The sequence below is a fragment of the Pipistrellus hanaki genome, assembly GCF_964339955.1.
Source record: "Pipistrellus hanaki genome assembly, chromosome: 1".
Lineage (NCBI taxonomy): Eukaryota > Metazoa > Chordata > Mammalia > Chiroptera > Vespertilionidae > Pipistrellus > Pipistrellus hanaki.
Window position 1 is genome coordinate 39,548,115 of NC_140503.1, and position 17,575 is coordinate 39,565,689.

At 42.6% G+C, this 17,575-nt stretch overlaps 1 protein-coding gene across 1 annotated transcript; it reads right to left on the reverse strand.

Annotated features, from left to right (window-relative positions):
• Positions 1-7,915: 7,915 nt before the first annotated feature.
• On the reverse strand, positions 7,916-12,100 carry ARF6 (ARF GTPase 6). The gene is made up of 2 exons (XM_084869858.1): positions 11,737-12,100; positions 7,916-11,640 (listed from the first exon to the last, which is right to left on the reverse strand). Exon 2 carries the CDS (start codon positions 11,151-11,153, stop codon positions 10,626-10,628), a length of 528 nt encoding a protein of 175 aa, XP_084725984.1. The 5' UTR covers positions 11,154-11,640; positions 11,737-12,100; the 3' UTR covers positions 7,916-10,625.
• Positions 12,101-17,575: the final 5,475 nt, after the last annotated feature.

The window sequence follows — 17,575 nt, forward strand, 5'->3', positions numbered from 1 at the left end:
ACCATGCCTTACTGATTCCATGTTTAAAATATATATATTTGGCCCTGCCCGTGTGTCTAAAGTGGTTGAGCCTCAACCTGTGAAGCAGGAAGTCACATTTTGATTCCTAGTAGGGGCACATACTTGGTCCTGGTGGGGGTGTATAGAGGCGGCAGCAGATTGATGATTATCTCTCACCATTGATGTTTCTCTCTCTCTCCCTCTTACTTCTTCTCAGACATCATTTTTTTAAAAATTAAAAAATATATTGGCAGTTTCTTAGACCTTCCCCCCTTCCTAAAGGCTTTGGAGTCAACAAAATGAATATAGGCTCTCCCATTTAATAATTGTGGGATCATGGACAAAATACTTACATTTCACTGCATTCAGTTTCTTATCTGTGAAATGGGAGATACCACCACCTATTTTGCTAGTCTGTTTTGAGGATTATATTTAAAGCCCATTGCACATTGGCAGATACACAATAATTATTCAGTCGTCTGTACTATTTTTTAATTCTATATTCCATTTGTCATTCTGCAGATTTTTTCCCCCTCTAACTCCTAAATCACTGTAAAGAAAATACAGTTAACCTGGTTGGCGTGGCTCAGTGGTTGAGCATTGACCTATGAACCAGGAGGTTATGGTTCGATTCCTAGTCAGGGCACATTCCCAGCTTCGGACTTGATCCTCCAGTGTGGGGCATGCAGGAGGCAGCCAATCAATGATTCTCTCTCATTATTGATGTTTCTAGCTCTCTCTCCCTCTCCCTTCCTCTCTGAAATTAATAAAAATATTTTTTTAAAAAAAGAAAATATAGTTAAACAATAAGGGTTTGAAATGTGTGGGCCCACTAATAGAGCTTTTTTGAAACTTACAATATAATAAATATGTACAGTACTATAAAGTATTTTCTCTTCCTTATGATTTTCTTAATGCTTTCTCTAACTTACTTTATTGTAAGAATACAGTATAAAATACATGTAAAATATGTGTTAATAAACTGTTTATGTTATCAGTAAGGCTTCTGGTCAACAGGTTATTAGTACAGTTTTTGGGAAGTCAAAAGTTATACATGGATTTTTAACTGTGGTTGGAGGGAGGGGGGGGGGAGTTATCAGTGCCCCTAACTATTAAGTTGTTCAAGGGTCATCTGTATCCTAAAATTCAGAACTGATGCTGAAAGTATTAAAACCTCAGTTTGCAAATTCTAAGAGAATTTTCAGAGGCATTAAGTTAATCAGCATGGTGCATGCATATCAGAAATTCTTTTAAATTTCACTCCATAGTTATATGAATAAGCACAAAAAAATTTTGAGTCTAGTCTCAGCAGTATCACTAACTGTTGTGACTTCCTAGACATGTCATAGCCACCATGGCTTACTATCTGCATTTGGGTGATATGGATGCCACCATCTATATCTATAATAGTAATGAGCCTAGAATTTACTTGGGCATGGTCATTGTCGTCATTTCCAAGAGAAGAGCCCTAACTGTGCCCCTACACCGCCCCCCACTCCCCCCAAAAAAAGCAGCTTAAAGGAATTAACATTTTTCAAATGGATTCTTTTTTCAATTTCCCTTTACCTACAGGAAACTGGTGGTATGGAATATATGCTCCTCACTCTCCACTCTACCCTCAACAATCAATACAATAGCTAATGTTTTGAAAATTAAACGAACCTCATATTATTGTGTTTATCACACCCTTAGTATTTATTAACATTCCTTCATCTCCAGGTTTTTGCAACACTTCTATTAGCCGCTTCCCTACTGCCTCCTCTCTCTTTCATTGCAAACTAATTTCTGATCACGTCACTCAAACTTACCTAAGGCCCCCATGACTTTCCGATGTAAATTCTACAGAATTCGTTTTGAACGTCCTTATCTCCCATTCCTTCTCAGTTTTCTGTTAACAACCTCTCCTTCTACCCATCCCTTAAACATTGGTGCTCCCCAAGGAGGGTTCCATCCTCTGCCCTTTCTTCTTCTCACTCCCGGGAAAGCTCGCTAGCATCTATGGTTTTAAAATCCATTTACAAGTTAACTTCTAAACCTCTATCTGTCTCAGTGTCTCCTGACCTACCTATGGCATAGCTCCATGTAGATGTCCATGCCATAGGGGCCTAACACCTGCTGTAAAATGAGGCATGTAATCTCCCTCCTCTCCTTAAACTTGCTCTTTTCTCTCTAATTTATATCTTTATAAATGTAACCTTGTTGGCAGTCACTTATTCAGACATTTGCCTTTGTTTCCTTTCATTTTGTTGTCCAAATCTTGTTGATTCCACCTATAAAGCAGGGCTTCCCAAACTATAGTCCTTGGAACGATAGGATAGAGATGGGTTCTTGTTTAAGAAAAGGGGGTGAGGGTAGTGGTTCTGTGATCAAATTAGTTCGGGAAATGCTGGGTTCAAGCAGGACTTTTAAAGAACCTTCAATACAGGGGTGGGCAAACATAGATCTACAGTTGTGAGTACGTGAAACAGAGTATTCTTGTATTATTATTTATTAACAAGAGGCCTGGAGCACGAAATTCATGCCCTCAGCGGGGGGTATGTCCCCCAGCCTGGCCTGTGCCTCTCACAGTGCAGGAACCCTGCTATCAATCGCCAGAGAGAGGCCTGAAGAGTGAAGCAGGAACTGATCTGTTGCCTCTGTGGCAGCTTTTGATCAGCACTTGCCTCTCTCTTTCGGAGTCTGGCCAGCAGCTGCGCCTCCATTTCTCTCCAGGCCTTTACCAGGGCTGCTGATCAGCTCCGCCTTTCTGATCAGGCCCTGTTGATAGGCTCAGAGACCCTGACTGGCATAGAAACCAACCAATCAGAACCAAATATGGGTCAACTGTAAGGAGCCAATAACTGCGGAGCTTTTGACACTGATTGGCATAGAAACTGACCAATCAGCACCAAAGGTGGCCAGCAGGGGCGGGCAGGTAGGGGCAATCAGGCAGGCGGGCAGAGGCAGTTAGGGGCATGTGTCTCCATGCAAGCATTCCTGCCCTGGCTGCAGAGGGCCTCTGGGGGACAGGAGGGCCAACCTGCAGCCTCCACGGCCAAGTGCAGGCCCAGAGAGGAGATGGCGGACCTGCCTTCCACAGAAGCAGCGTAGCTCCCTCTCGTGGAATTGGCATGGGCCCCTCCCGGCTCCTCATGCTGCAGTTCCTGCCAGCTCCCAAAGAAGCTGCGGGCGGCCTACTGAGCATGGTATCACACGATGGGCTACTAGTGTGTGTGTGTGTGTGTATATATATATATATATGGCTATTATGCAAAGTGTCCCCTTGGGAGTTCAAACAGGAGCTCGAGCACTCACTATGACCACCAGGAGATGGCATGGAACAAAGGAAGGCCCCAGCTGGCAGCCAGAGAAGGAAGGCCCTGACTAGCAGCCAGAAGGCCCTGAAAGGCCCTGATCACTGGCCAGGGCTGCTAAGAACCCTACCAGTGCATGAATTTCGTGCACGAATTTCATGCACCAGGCCTTTTGTGTGCGTGTGTGTGTGTGTGTGTGTGTGTGTGTGTGCAAATAGATCAGTGAAAACTTCTTCTGTTTTTCACTATTCTCTATCTTCCAAATATACTGAGTGGCCAGATTATTATGATCTCTGAACGCATAATAATCTGGCCACTCAGTGTATGTATGTGTGTGTGTGTGTGTGTGTGTGTGTGTGTATATATATATATATATATATATATATATATATGAGGCCCGGTGCATGAATTTATGCATGGGTGGGGTCCAGCCAGCCTGGCCAGGGGGAGGGGACATGGGAGGTTGGTCAGCCTGCCTGCTGGTCAAACTCCTGGTCGAGGGGATAATTTTCTTATTAACCTTTTATTATATAGGATATACACTGAGTGGCCAGATTATTATGCTTCAGAGATCATAATAATCTGGCCATTCAGTGCATTATATATAGATCACTACCCTTTTTCCTTTGCTCATATGTTTTAATGAAATGATGTATATAATGCATTTAGAACAGTGCATAACACACAATAAGCATACAATAACACACAATGAGCATGCAATACTATAGTATAGTATTAATACTATACTACTACAAAGACCTGTAAAATTCACAATCTACACCAAGTACTCACATGATTTTTACAGAAAAAAATAATCTAATGCCATGTTCTCCATTATAGAGATGACTCAAAGTCTGTTGATAGCATTGCATAGCCAATGAGATCTATCTGAAGCAGGATTATTGCTAATTGGGGAAAAAAATTCTAGCCCTGGCCAGTGTGGCTCAGTTGGTTGGGCGTCATCCCTGTACACTGAGAGGTTACTGGTTCAATTCCTACGCAGAGCACATGCTTGAGTTGGGCGGGCTAGATCCCAGGTGGGGGTGTGTGCAAGAGGCAGCTGATGGATGTTTCTCATCAGTGTTTCTCTCCTTTTCTCTCTCTCTAAAAAAAAAAAAAAAAATCAATAAAATTTATTTTAAAAATCTATTAATGATCAAATAAGAAAATTACAGAATGTTACTCAAAATAAGTGGTTTGTAAGCAAACACACACATAAATTAAGTACATTATTAACTGCTGGTTCACCTCAATCACACTTATAGTACAGACTACTCAAGTTCACAGTCTGGCTCTGCTGCTTAGTAACATATACCTCTCTGAGGATCAGTTTTCTCAACTATGAAATGGGAGCTCTTTTCCCGATTGTTGAGGATTAAGAGAATTAATATGCATAAAAATGCTTAGAAGTGACTGGTATATGGCAAATAAACAAACAAACAAAAAATGCTCTTCTTATTCTGTTTCCCAATTTGATCTCTTTAGGCTTTGACCCAACCTAGGACGTGGTCACAAATACTAACTTTTAAAAATAAAAAGAGAAAGCACTTTGATTTGCCACATTAAATAAACTTCAGCCATAGCTGATTTGGTTCAGTGGATAAAGCATCAGCCTGCGAACTGAAAGGTCCCAGGTTCGATTCTGGTCAAGGCACATGCCCAGGTTGTGGGCTCGATCCCCAGTGGGGGCTTGCTGGAGGCAGTGATCAATGATTCTCATCATTGATGTTTCTCTCTCTCTCTCTCTCTCTCCCTCTTCCTTCCTCCCTGAAATAAAAATATATTTAAAATAAATAAACTTAAAAGATCCAAAGCCTGCTTTTATAACTCCCATAACAAATTTCATTTCCTCCCCTCTCATATGCCATGACCTTCTTAGGCCAGTCCATTCAGCTGTAATGGGAAATAATTTTGTTGTTGTTTTGGGAAACAGCTTTTATGGTCATGAATAACCAGATTCAAGTAAGTCTTTCTGTGAACTACAAGTGTTTATTTTTTAAAGCCTAATTGTAAATACCTTCAATAAAGTACTTCTATAACTTCTGCTAAATTACTTTGTTTCTTTTTTTAAGAGTAGTATACAACTATAGGCAAGAAATAATTGATGTTTGAAGTAAATTATTTTTCCTATTTTATATTGGTTACAGGAACAATATTAGAAGAAACCAAATATCATGCAACGTATTAGTTCCCAAGTCAATAAAATACTTCCTCTTACAAAGTTTCATAATATAAAATACTGGACTCAGGACTTGATTACAGTAATGCCAACTGAGTAGCAGCCACAGCTCAATGATGTTATCTGAACCCTATTCCAAACTAATGTAGGTTATCTGGAGGCACTGTAAGAGAAGCACATTTAACTTATACCCAAAGACCAGTAAAACTTTCATAAAAATAAGGAAAATATTTTTAATAAAATGATTCATAAAATTTTAGAGAATGTTAAAATGGAAACTGAAAAACTGATTTCACACATTGAAACTTGGGGAAAAAGAAAATCCCAGTTAGGCTACTCAATAATAAATAACAAGTCTCAAGGATCCCTAAATATCCAAATGTAGTAAATTGTGTGTACACTGTATCCTTAAGTTTTTATTAGCCTCATTCATTTAACAATGGACTTTTACTTTAAGTTGTTGGATTTCCCTTATATTTTGGTAAACTTTAAAAATCGGGCTTTAGATTTGGGGTCAACAAACATTTTTCATTGAGGGCCGGACAATAAATATTTTAGGCTTTTTAGGCTAAATACTGTCTCTTTAGCATATCCACATTTGTTTTTTGTAGTCTTTAAGAATCCCTTAACAAATATAAAAATTGTCAGCTCAATCCCTATAAAACAGGCTACAGCCAGATTTGCCCTTGGCCAGTTTCCCCACTCCTGCTTTACACTATATATATTATCTTTTTGTTACAATGTCAATTCCACTGATAATTTTTCTTCCTTCAAATATTTGTTCAAATGTCACCTTCTCAGAACACATTCCTACCTGTCACCACATATATATAACATCATATATAATACATAGTATATCAACTAACATTTTTTTCATCTGATCTTTGTCTCCTCACCTCCATGCCTGCCCACCACCACCAAAATACATTCTATGAAGGCAGATAATTTTTTCTCACTGATACATCTTCTGCCCTTGGAACAGTGTCAGGCATATCAACAGATGCTTAATAAATAAATCTACCCTCACACTTGGGAAGTAAATACTATGGAGGAAATACATAGTATACTAATATAATAATTTCATAAGTGAAAAAATACTTGAGGACAAGATTGACAGATACTTTCACTTGAGAATTGTTTCTAGTTATAAAACATTTTAAAGGGAAAAAAGGTTCAAAATTAAAGCATTTTCTTACTGTCTCATAATGAGGTTATCTCTTGTACAATAACTCCCTGTAAGTTTACAATGACTTTAGCTTATTTAATAATATATTTCAATTGTCATTCCTAAACCCCTCCACAGACCTGTTCTGCCTCTTTGATCTCATGGTAAGTATTCCCTGCCCATTCAACTCACTGATCCAGTCTGGCAACTTTAAAGTTCAGCAAAGCAGGGAAGTTACTTTGCCTCATCTATGGCTCCATTTCTCAATATACCCTTTTATTAAACTTCCTAATATTGTAATCTTTCCTACTTTGTCTTTACTATTCAATATAAAGCAAAAAGCTGATTCTATTGAATGCTATTATCAAAATACATTATTCTCAGTGATTAATGAGACTTAAAAGTTACATTTATTATATATGGTTTTACAATTTTTACCTATAAAAAAAAAAAGGACAAGATTTGCTTTACCATCACCCTAATATATTCTTGGCAAGGTGCTGAGGAAATAACTTTGGGAATTTAGTAATTGCCTCCACCATTCAGATTATGGCTACTATATTTCTAAACTTATATTAAAACATAAAAACCCACTAAAGAATAGTTTCTTCTACTGCTATCACTAGTAAATTGATACTTGATAGCTATTAGTAAATGATAACTGAATATATTAATATGAATGTGGGAGTTAAGTCACACTAGAGATCACGATAAGATATTCTAAAATCAAACTGCAACTGATGATAAAAGAGGGAATGCTTATAGCAAAGGAAATTTGTTTTAAAAACCCTTTTATCCAACAAGTTACTCTTCACCTACTATTTTCTAAATGACTACAATTCTGCCATTCTTATCAAACAAGCAACAAAGTCCAATTTTAAAATCCAAGTCAGTTGTTAAGGGTTAAGATGACTCTTCCAGCCAATTCTTTATAGACACAATTCTGTACTCCTAAAAATACTAAGAATGTAATTTTGAAAAAAACTAGCATAGTAAAAACTGCTACAGAATTTTCTAAAACTTACTTTCAACTGTTTTTGTGTTCTAAATTATCATAAAATCAAATTAATTTCAGTGGAACTAAATCAGGGCAAAACCTCCTTATAGAGCTAGCTTGTAATCAAGAACCAAATTGATTCTCTTTTTTGTTCTTAAAAAAGCTAGTTTACTCCCAAATTAAGGCACTTTATACTGTATGTCCCTGGAGAATAACATGGCCCAACACACCACATGTCCCACTTAATCTAGTTCAAAGGAGTAACATAACGTGAGAAACTGCACTGTGTAATTCTTTTATTTTCTGCATATTAGTGCTTTACCAACACTACAACCATTAAGAACACAATTTCAGGTACTTTACTTTTTAGTTTGGGGCAATCAGTCTACAGACTCATTTACTTATATTAGACAAGATTAACCTCATTCAAAACTTACTGTAGTTTATAAATTCACATAAATACAGAAATTGATGCAATTAAACAAAAACTTCAGGATCTCATTTTTAAAATTCTTAGGTTAACTGTTGTGGCAGGCTATTAATTACTTGCCCCATGATCAACATTGTTATGGTCCAATTTAACTACAAGTATCAACCTTTTATATCCTTAAAAAAAAATGTAAGTGAAAATTACAATTTACCAAAAGGTTTAGGACTTTCCAAATTTCAAATATTTGCTTCCCCCCTTACCACCCCCTTCAGTTATTTGACATTTCAAGTAAACTAAAAATAACATCTCACCTGCAACATTCAACAGCAATCACTTGATTATATAAAATTTTAACTATGCCCCGTTATTTTAAGACACAAAAAAAATGGCTGCTTATCAGTCTAACTCATAAGTTAGAAATACTACATTTAAGAATTAACACGAGGGTTTCAAGTTTCCTCCAGTTTAGGCATTTATACCTTTGTGCTTGTCTTGTTTCACGATGTTATTATAGCATTGGAATTTGTATTACCCATGTATGTACCTTAATGTAATAATTTAAAACACTAAGATTTATGGTGGAGCTTGGGAATCTTAAAAGCAACTAAAATGTTCTTAGATGTGGCTCCCAGCTTCATTTCTAGAGGTACGCCTACTAAAGTGAAACTGAGAATTTTATACTTTTGTTGTATTTTAAGTTAAAAAAAACCCTCTGCACCATCAGGAGCCTGCAAGCATAGCACCTTTGCTCATCTGCTTTAAGTAAAATGTTTAAGAATTTTACTTTGAATAATTTTTTATAGCTTTATGCTTCTCATACATCTTTGGTAAGAGCTCCATTATACAATATGGCCAAAGCATGAAGGACCAATACTGTCCAACTATATACCATGATATCCTGCTCAATTTGTTTTCATATACCCTCATAAAACCCACATCTTTTCCTGTATACTGCCTTTGCAGTCTACATCTCTGACATTCCCTAAGTTTAATTCCTTGAGGATCTCTAAAATTAATCCTTAAGGCTATATAAGAACCAGATGCTGCTTCACAATTCTTTATCAGGCATTGACATTTGGTTCAAAATATTTTCATACTGATCTCAATAATCTATTTACTGGTCCTAACCAGCTAAGCAAGTAATCTGGTTAGGATCTGGATATCACCAAGTGAGCACACTGCTTACCCTTGAAGAAAAATAAGCTTACATTCATTGTCATCTGTAGGTTCTTTCTCTTTATCCTACTTCCCCTTTAATTGCCATCCCTCAAGTTTACACATCATTCATTCATCACGTTTCCTTCCCTAAAAGAGATACTGTATTACCGAACCAACAGAATATCTGACTTACTATTTGCATGAGTTAATCCTATAATCAGACAGAATTAAATGCCTTTTTTATAAAACATCTTTTCCAGTGTTCTTATTGAGGTGTGGATCACTCATCTATAAAAATGCTTTTATCTTTAATCAGTTGCTGTAATGTGATGTGAAAAAAGGAATGTATATTTTTCCAACCAGGTAAAAGGTGCATACAATTTGAATTGTTAAATGCTTTATTAATGAACAAAGTAAACATTCTAGTAATTTAAAAACTATTGGTCTTAAGATATTTGAAAAATGGTAAAAGTATATATTCCAGTTTTGCCCAAAAGTCCCTTAAAATAGCTACAAATATTTCAACTGTGTGGATACACCGTTATTGCTCCATTTTCTGGAAAGAGTTTTTAAAGTTAAAAAAGGGAAAACACAGCAAAAGATGTTAACTTTGCAGTGAAAAAAAATCTGTTCTCAATGGGTTACAATTTCATATTTTTATGCAGTGTAAGTTAGCTATGTAATGGGGACTTTGAGTTTTATCCCTACTCATGCATGATGTTTCAAAACTTAAAAGCTGGCATTTCAAAGAACTTATATTACCTGTTTAACATACTGATGTGCAACTGGAATATTTTCCGATATTACTCATTATTTGCCACTGTGGGGTAGGTTTACCATACTGGTCTTAGGTATAAAAGATCACATTTGAAATTACTAAGTTAGAAATCATAAGGAAAAGGGAAAAGGCTTTAAATATAAAAGACAAACGGCAGTTTGATTAAGCAATAATTTTCAGTTTACTAGATGAAACAGACTTGCAACACAGTCTGCATTAATGCAAAATAAGCCATCTACAGCAAATGGTAAGGAAACTGGGCAAAAAGGGGGGGGAAAAAGCATACAATGGGGGGAAAAAATCTCTCAAAATAAAAAAATCATACCATTATTATAAAGGACTTTTACCAAGAACTGCTATATTTTCCCCCGTCCCATTTGCTGGAAGTGAAGCACTTTGTGTTCATGTCAAAGGTCAGATCAGAGCATCCTAACGCAAAGCAAAAAAAAAAAGAAACAAAAAGGAAAACTCCCTAACCGGCCCCCCCCACCCCCAAACCGTAGAACAGTAACTCCAGAGTTCAAATTCAGGAGAAAGTGGCAATTGAAAGAGGTGATGGTGGCGATAATCCTATGAATGGGTGTTTGATTTCTCTCCTTCCGGGGGGATGGGTGGAGAACGCTCATTAGGATTTGTAGTTAGAGGTTAACCATGTGAGCCCCTCATAGAGTCCGTCCCCCGTGGTGGCACAGGAGGGCTGCACATACCAGTTCCTGTCCCGAATCCGGGTCAGGCCCAGTTTCTCCTGGATCTCGTGGGGCTTCATGGCATCGGGCAGGTCCTGCTTGTTGGCGAAGATGAGGATTATGGCGTCCCTCATCTCCCGGTCATTGATAATGCGGTGCAGCTCCTGGCGGGCCTCGTCGATGCGGTCGCGGTCGGCACAGTCCACCACGAAGATCAGGCCCTGGGTCCCGGTGTAGTAATGCCGCCAGAGCGGCCGGATCTTGTCCTGGCCGCCCACATCCCACACGTTGAACTTGACGTTTTTGTAAGTCACCGTCTCCACGTTGAAACCCACGGTGGGGATGGTGGTCACCGACTGGCCCAGCTTCAACTTGTACAGGATCGTGGTCTTGCCGGCCGCGTCCAGGCCCAGCATGAGGATCCGCATCTCCTTGTTCCCGAAGATCTTGGATAGCACCTTCCCCATCGCGTCGGAGGAGCCGGGGCCGGGGGCATTCAGGTGTCCCGGGTCCCCTCAGCCAACAACGCCGCCGCCGCCGCCGCCGCCGCCGCGAAACCCAAACGGAGCCTCCCGCCGCGAGGGCGCCCGTGGGGCCTAACGTGGGAGTTGCCTCTTCGGGGCAGAGGCCAGGCCCGCCGCTCACTCGGGCATCACCGGCCGCACAACTTTGATTCCTTCACTCGCCGCCGCCGCCGCCGGGGCCGACTCAGCGACGGGAGAGCCGCCGCCCTGCTGAGGCGCGGCCCGGCCCGGAACTGCCCTTCCCCCCGCGGGCGCCGCGCGAGCGCCGCCGGTTCCCGCTCCGCCGCCGCCGCCGCCTCCCGACGCCGCGGGAGACTACGACCCTCCGGCCCGCGAGCACCGGCTCCCCACCGACCCAGGCCACCGAGAGGCAGCGAGGCTCCGGCGGCTCGTCAGGCTCATGGATCCTCGCGGGAACTCGGTGCGCCGCCTGCAGAGACACAGAAAGCGAGAGGGAGTTACTGCTTCCCGCGGGGAGCAGGGGGGCCGAGGCGGCCCGCCTTTCCAGCGCGGCCCGGGAGATTACCTCCAGCCGCCGCCCCGAGCGCGGGCTCCCTCCAGCCGCCGCCGCCTCCTCCCAGCTCTGCTGCCGCCGCAGCCGGAAAAGGCGCCGAAGAAACCGCCTCACTTCCCCTCCCGACCACGCACGCGCAGCACGGAGCCGATCGTTCGGGCCAGAGCGACCTCTGTCAGAAAGGCGCCCGCGCGCCGGGCGTCAGCGGCGCCACGCGCTGGGGGGCGGGGCTACGGCGGCCCGGAGGGCCCACAGGTGCGGCCGCTTCCGGGACCCGCGCGCCTCGCGCTCGGGCCGCCGTGCCCACCTGTCGCCGCTCTAGCGTGTCTTCCAATCTCTGCTGTTTCCCAACATCCCCACTCGAACTAGAGAAGCAAAATCATGGCTGCGGGGTGCGGGGAGGCTGCACAGGGTGAGGCCCGCGGTTGCCCGCTCCCGGGACGAGTGCCTCTGCGTGCGGCTTCCAGGTCTTGTCTCCGACCTCGTTGCCCGCCAGATGCTCCCCGTGGTCCCGCCACGCCGCCCTGCCTCCGCGCTCCCTCGGTACATCGGGGAAAGCCCTGCCTGGTGCTTTTACCTTCCCCGGCCACCTCTCTTCCCCGTGCTCCGTGGGCTTCCTGAGAGACACGTGGGAGACAACTGTTTCCTGTGGAATCGGCCAGTGAGTGCCGTGTTTTTAGTAGCGTGGCTATGCGCTGAAGCCCATCTTTTTTTTTAAATGTCTTTATCCATCTCGTCCGTTTCCTAAAAGTTAAAGGATTATCAAGAGTTCTGTGCCATGTGGCACGTTCCGCTTTTTAGAATGTGGTAACTGTTCATATTGAAGTATATTCGTGTAGGGTTGTTAAGTAGTAGTAGCTTCTCACCCACCACCCGTTATCAACTTGAAGAGCCGTAGAGGATATCATTTTAGCATAGGATTGAGAATCAGAGAAACTAACGACTTCTGTGGCCTGCATCTAGGCGTTTAACATTTCTAAGTTCATCTCATGTTGTAACAGTGGAATACTGGCCTTGCTCTCTGCATGCCATTTGAGGCTTAAATACTATTAGGGACCTCATATTAGGGGAAACGTTAGGGAACTTTTGTGTGCCAAATAAAGTTAGGCTTAAAGGTAAAATTATGTGAAACTTGGAATAAATGAACCAAGGGAAAGAGCAACAGGAATTTTTTTTTTTTTAAGGAAGATAGTGAACAGCGTACGGTACACATACTTTGCACTTGATATTTAAGAAAATGTAATGATGGTAGATAGGTTAAATGATAACCATAAGCTTCACGCATGAGATGAAAGTAACTGAAGTTATTAACATTCGGACAATGATCTGACTTACTTTCCATCTGCCTTAATATGCACTTAACCCAAAGAGCCCTGTGGGATAGCTAGCAATAATATGGGCCCTTTACACTTAAAGAAACTGCACTTTCCGAGAGATCTTCAAGGCCTCACAGCAACTAAAAGGAGGAGCCAGGATTCAAATACAGCCTGATTCAGAGCCTTGTGCCCAAGCCACAGAGCTAGACCTCCTTGGGGAAAATGCCCTGGCCAGGAGCCTCACTTTTCTGCCAGCTGTACGTGGACAGCCCTCCTAGCCGTCCTTCCTCCTGAAGCAAAACAGGAAACAGAAAGCCAGCCTTTCTCCTGTGTCCCAACATCCAGAAGGGTCAAATGGAGGCTGCTTGAAGAGTGAGCTGGCCTTCCTTGGGGAAGAACAGATTACCCATGTCTCTGTCGCCCCCTCCTGCCCAAAAGGAGAATTTCACATGCCCACAGTCCTCCCCCACACACCAGAAAGCAGATGCTCAAGGCACAGGCATGGAAACATGGAACAGATTGATGAATCTCAGGAGGAAGTGGGGAAGGGGGAGGGCAGGAAGGGATTAACCAAAGATCTTATATGCATACTAGAGGCCCGGTGCGTGGGTTGGTGTGCCAGGGGTCCCTCAGCCTGGCCTGTGGGGATCAGGCCGAAACCGGCATCCACCATCCCCCAGGGGATCCCAGATTGCTAGAGGGCAAAATCGTACACTGGGCCTCTAATTTTATATATATATGAGAGGGTCAAGTGCACTCTTGAGTTCCTCGTAAATCTAACATGCTATGTTTGTCCTAGAGCCGTGGTCAACAAACTGTGGCTCACAAGCCACATGTGGCTCTTTGGCCCCTTGAGTGTGGCTCTTCCACAAAATACCACAGCCTGGGCGAGTCTATTTTGAAGAAGTAGCGTTAGAAGAAGTTTAAGTTTAAAAAATTTGGCTCTCAAAAGAAATTTCAATCATTGAACTGTTGATATTTGGCTCTGTCGACTAATGAGTTTGCGGGCCACTGTCCTAGAGGCTCTAGGCTGCCTGCCTTCAAGGACCGTCAATAGGACAAACCAGACTAAGCTCAATGGAAATGGACATTAATTGTGCCATGCAGGCTGCCCTCAGGGACAAGGAAGACCCAGCACTGGAGAGACCAGAAAAGGAGGAAGAAGCAAATCTGTTATTTATCAATTTAATTACTAAGATCGGGCATCAAGCCTGGCACTGTTGCTCAGCAGTTGAGGCAGAGAAGCAAGCACCACAAGCCACAGAGCACTTTCTATAAAGGAGGTATAGTTACCAATCCCCAGAGGATACAAACTTTCTCCTGGACCTGAATTTTCAAAGAATTCTTCACACGTGACCCTATTTGAGGGATAGTAAGGACACAGCAGCCTCCACAAGTTTTATGGCAAAAGCAGAAGTGTTTTATGTGGCCATTTCTTCCAAAAATCTTGGAGGGAAGCCAAGGGTACACCAGATAGCATTGCAGCTCAGCAACGGTATTTAGTTTTTAGGCAAGAAGTGAACTTGAGTATATTAAAAGGAAAAGTCAAACATGCTAAGTAAATTACACAGGCGGCAAGACCATAATAAAGTGCACTTGGCTTCCTCTTAGTTGGGTCACAGGTGGATATACAAACATGCCTTTCCTTTTCGAGGTATGGACTGACTCTCTCACCCTGGGGCCAACAGCTGATGTCTTTGCCCGCCTGACTCCTACACCCTGGCCTAGGGGCACTCTGGTATGAAAAGGCCAATTTAGCCATTCCTACCATTAGCCACTGTAGGGCAGCATTGAGCCAGTAACTGAAAAGCCAACTTTCAAAAATTCCCTTTCTAAGCAAAGTTGTTCAGCTTGTATGCAATTCTACCAATCTAATTATATAAATCTTGAAAATCCAATATTGAGCTGCTGTTTTCATAATGTAAAGGTGTAAAAATGGGAACAGTGGCTCCAATAGTAGGAATTTTCTCAGATTCTTTTTTTAATCAGATTTTTTAAAAAAGTCAATCCATCCTAGGAGATCAAAGAAATGCTAACTTTTTGTGAACGCAATTTGTGCTGTTTTACAACACCTACCATTTTATTTAACATTACAAGAACTCTGAGGTCTCGTCATCATCCCCACCTAGCATAGGAAGAAACAGGCAACTAACCTAATCCAGTGCCTCCTCTAAGGTCCCTAAACCAGCCTTGAAAAGCCAGTATTACTAGCGGGACTGATGCTAATAGGCATGCGCAAAAGGCCCCAAGGCGCTTGGAGCGTCCCCAGTGGTCAATAGGCCTCAGTGCAATTGAGAAGTTCAACCACATTCAGCTTCTAGCCCCGCCTCTTCCTCCCAGCGCGGACATTGATTGGCAGGCGGCGGGCTAGAAGAATTTGAACTTGAGCGCTAAGCTCTCCTGCACTTGCGTCAGTTAGGAAGCTTGGTTCTTCGTGAACGAAAGGCGGAGGAGAGCTGGAAGCACTTTCTACGGCCACCGGGCCCCAGTCACCGAGCTTTCCAGCCTATTCCTGGGCGATGACGTGACCCGGGAAAGAACAGGTCACCGTGTCCAGAAGGAAGTTGATGGGCTCAGGGATGCCACGCTTTGGTTTGACTGTCTCACCTGCTGAGAGAACCCCCTCCATCAATGAGGCCTAGCATCACCTGGAGAAGTTCCCTGACGCCATAGCGTTATGTTGCGGAGCCGGGTCCTCTGGGTTCAGGTTAAAGAAGGTGTAAAAACCAGACCTGGTACCAGACCTCGGCCTTCCGTACTCAGCTGGGTCCCTGGGTTCCCATCTCAAGACCTGAACTCCTATACCTGTACCTGGCAACCTGAAAGATGCATACTAACCGTGAATTACAGGGAAGACAGAGGCTTGTGGAGGTGGGGAGGGCAGGGTAGGTTTGTGGGGCATACTACAGTGGGGAGAGCATTTGCTGGGCCAGGGACTGGGTTGCAGTCCTGGCTGTGCTGATCATTGCTGTTGAGCAAGTTCCTCTGCCTGTCTGGGCCCTATTTACTCAAGATTAAAGGAGAGGTTGGACTCGGATAAAGGATATGTTGAATGCTAACAATGAGCAAGGCATTGTAATTACTGGAGATACAGGTGAGCAAAACAGACAACCCTGATCCTCAAACTTACTGTGTGGAGAGGGGGAAAGATAATTAAAGCACTATCACAAACACATAATTACACATCTACTTTTTAAAAAATTCTTACCCGAGGACATGTTCATTGATTTTCAGAGAGAGGAGAAGGGAGAGAGACAGACACACACATTATTGGTTGCCTCCCATACATGCCCCAATCTGGGATCGCATCCTAGGTATGTGCACTGACCTGAATCCAACCGGTGGCCTTTCTGTATAAGAGATGACACTCCGACCAACTGAGCCACACGGACCAGGGCTACACATCTACTCTTAAGAAGTGATACAGGAAACTTACACAGACATTTAATAGAGCCTAGTGTGGGCTTCTTAAGGCTGAAAGTAGAATTTAACTGGGATAGGCAGTCAATGGCCCAGAGAGAGGGAAGATAGCAGTGCAAAGATCTGGAAAGTGAACGATAAACATTTATTTTAATCGGAGGTCATAATAACCCTCAAAATATATAAGAAGGTTGGAAGCTTCAGTGAATTAAATTGAACTTGAGGGGATCTTTGGGAGTCCATAACTATTTCAGTTCTATGAACATATGTGGTGGCCCCTGACCCAGTGTTCTGACATGAGTGTTCCAAACAATTCTTGAATGTGATGTGAATATTCCAAGTTCCAAGATGCATGTTGGGTGGTAACTGTAATCTGACTTTGATGGATGTCTCCTGGCTGTTTCAGAAGAGCTAAAAATATTAGTGCTCTCTTGAAGCAATCCATGTCTACCTCATGCTTAATTATCCAAGCTTGTTTGCAAAGATAAAGAGATGAAGAGCCGAAATCGGTTTGCCTCAGGGGATAGAACGTCTGCCTGCGGACTGAGAGGTCCCAGGTTCGATTCTGGTCAAGGGCATGTACCTTGGTTGCAGGCACATCCCCAGTAGGGGGTGTGCAGGAGGCAGCTGATCGATGTTTCTAACTCTCTATCCTTTTCTCTCCCTTCCTCTCTGTAAAGTCAATAAAATATATTAAAAAAAAAAAAAAAGAGAGAGAGAGAGAGAGAGAGAGAGAGAGAGAGAGAGAGAGAGAGAGAGATGAAGAAGTGGCTTGTAAAGTGCCAGAGGAAGAAATCAAGGAATGGTCACTGTACCTTACAAAGGTACTTGTGTAGAGGGGACACCATGACATGGAAGAAGTGAGGTAACAGACCCTGCATTGCCCTACATTAGCTGTGTGAACCTGGCACTCAGTCTCTCTGAGCAAGTTTCTTGATATAGGCATACTGATTTTTATTGCACTTGATTGCACATCTCAGTTGTATTTACAAATTGAAAGCAAAAGAACAACAAAAATTGAAGGCAAGACACCACCAGCAAAAAGATTTTGAATCACTTTATTGTGATGGACTGGACTGAATATGCAATACCACTGAGACATACCTGTTTATAAA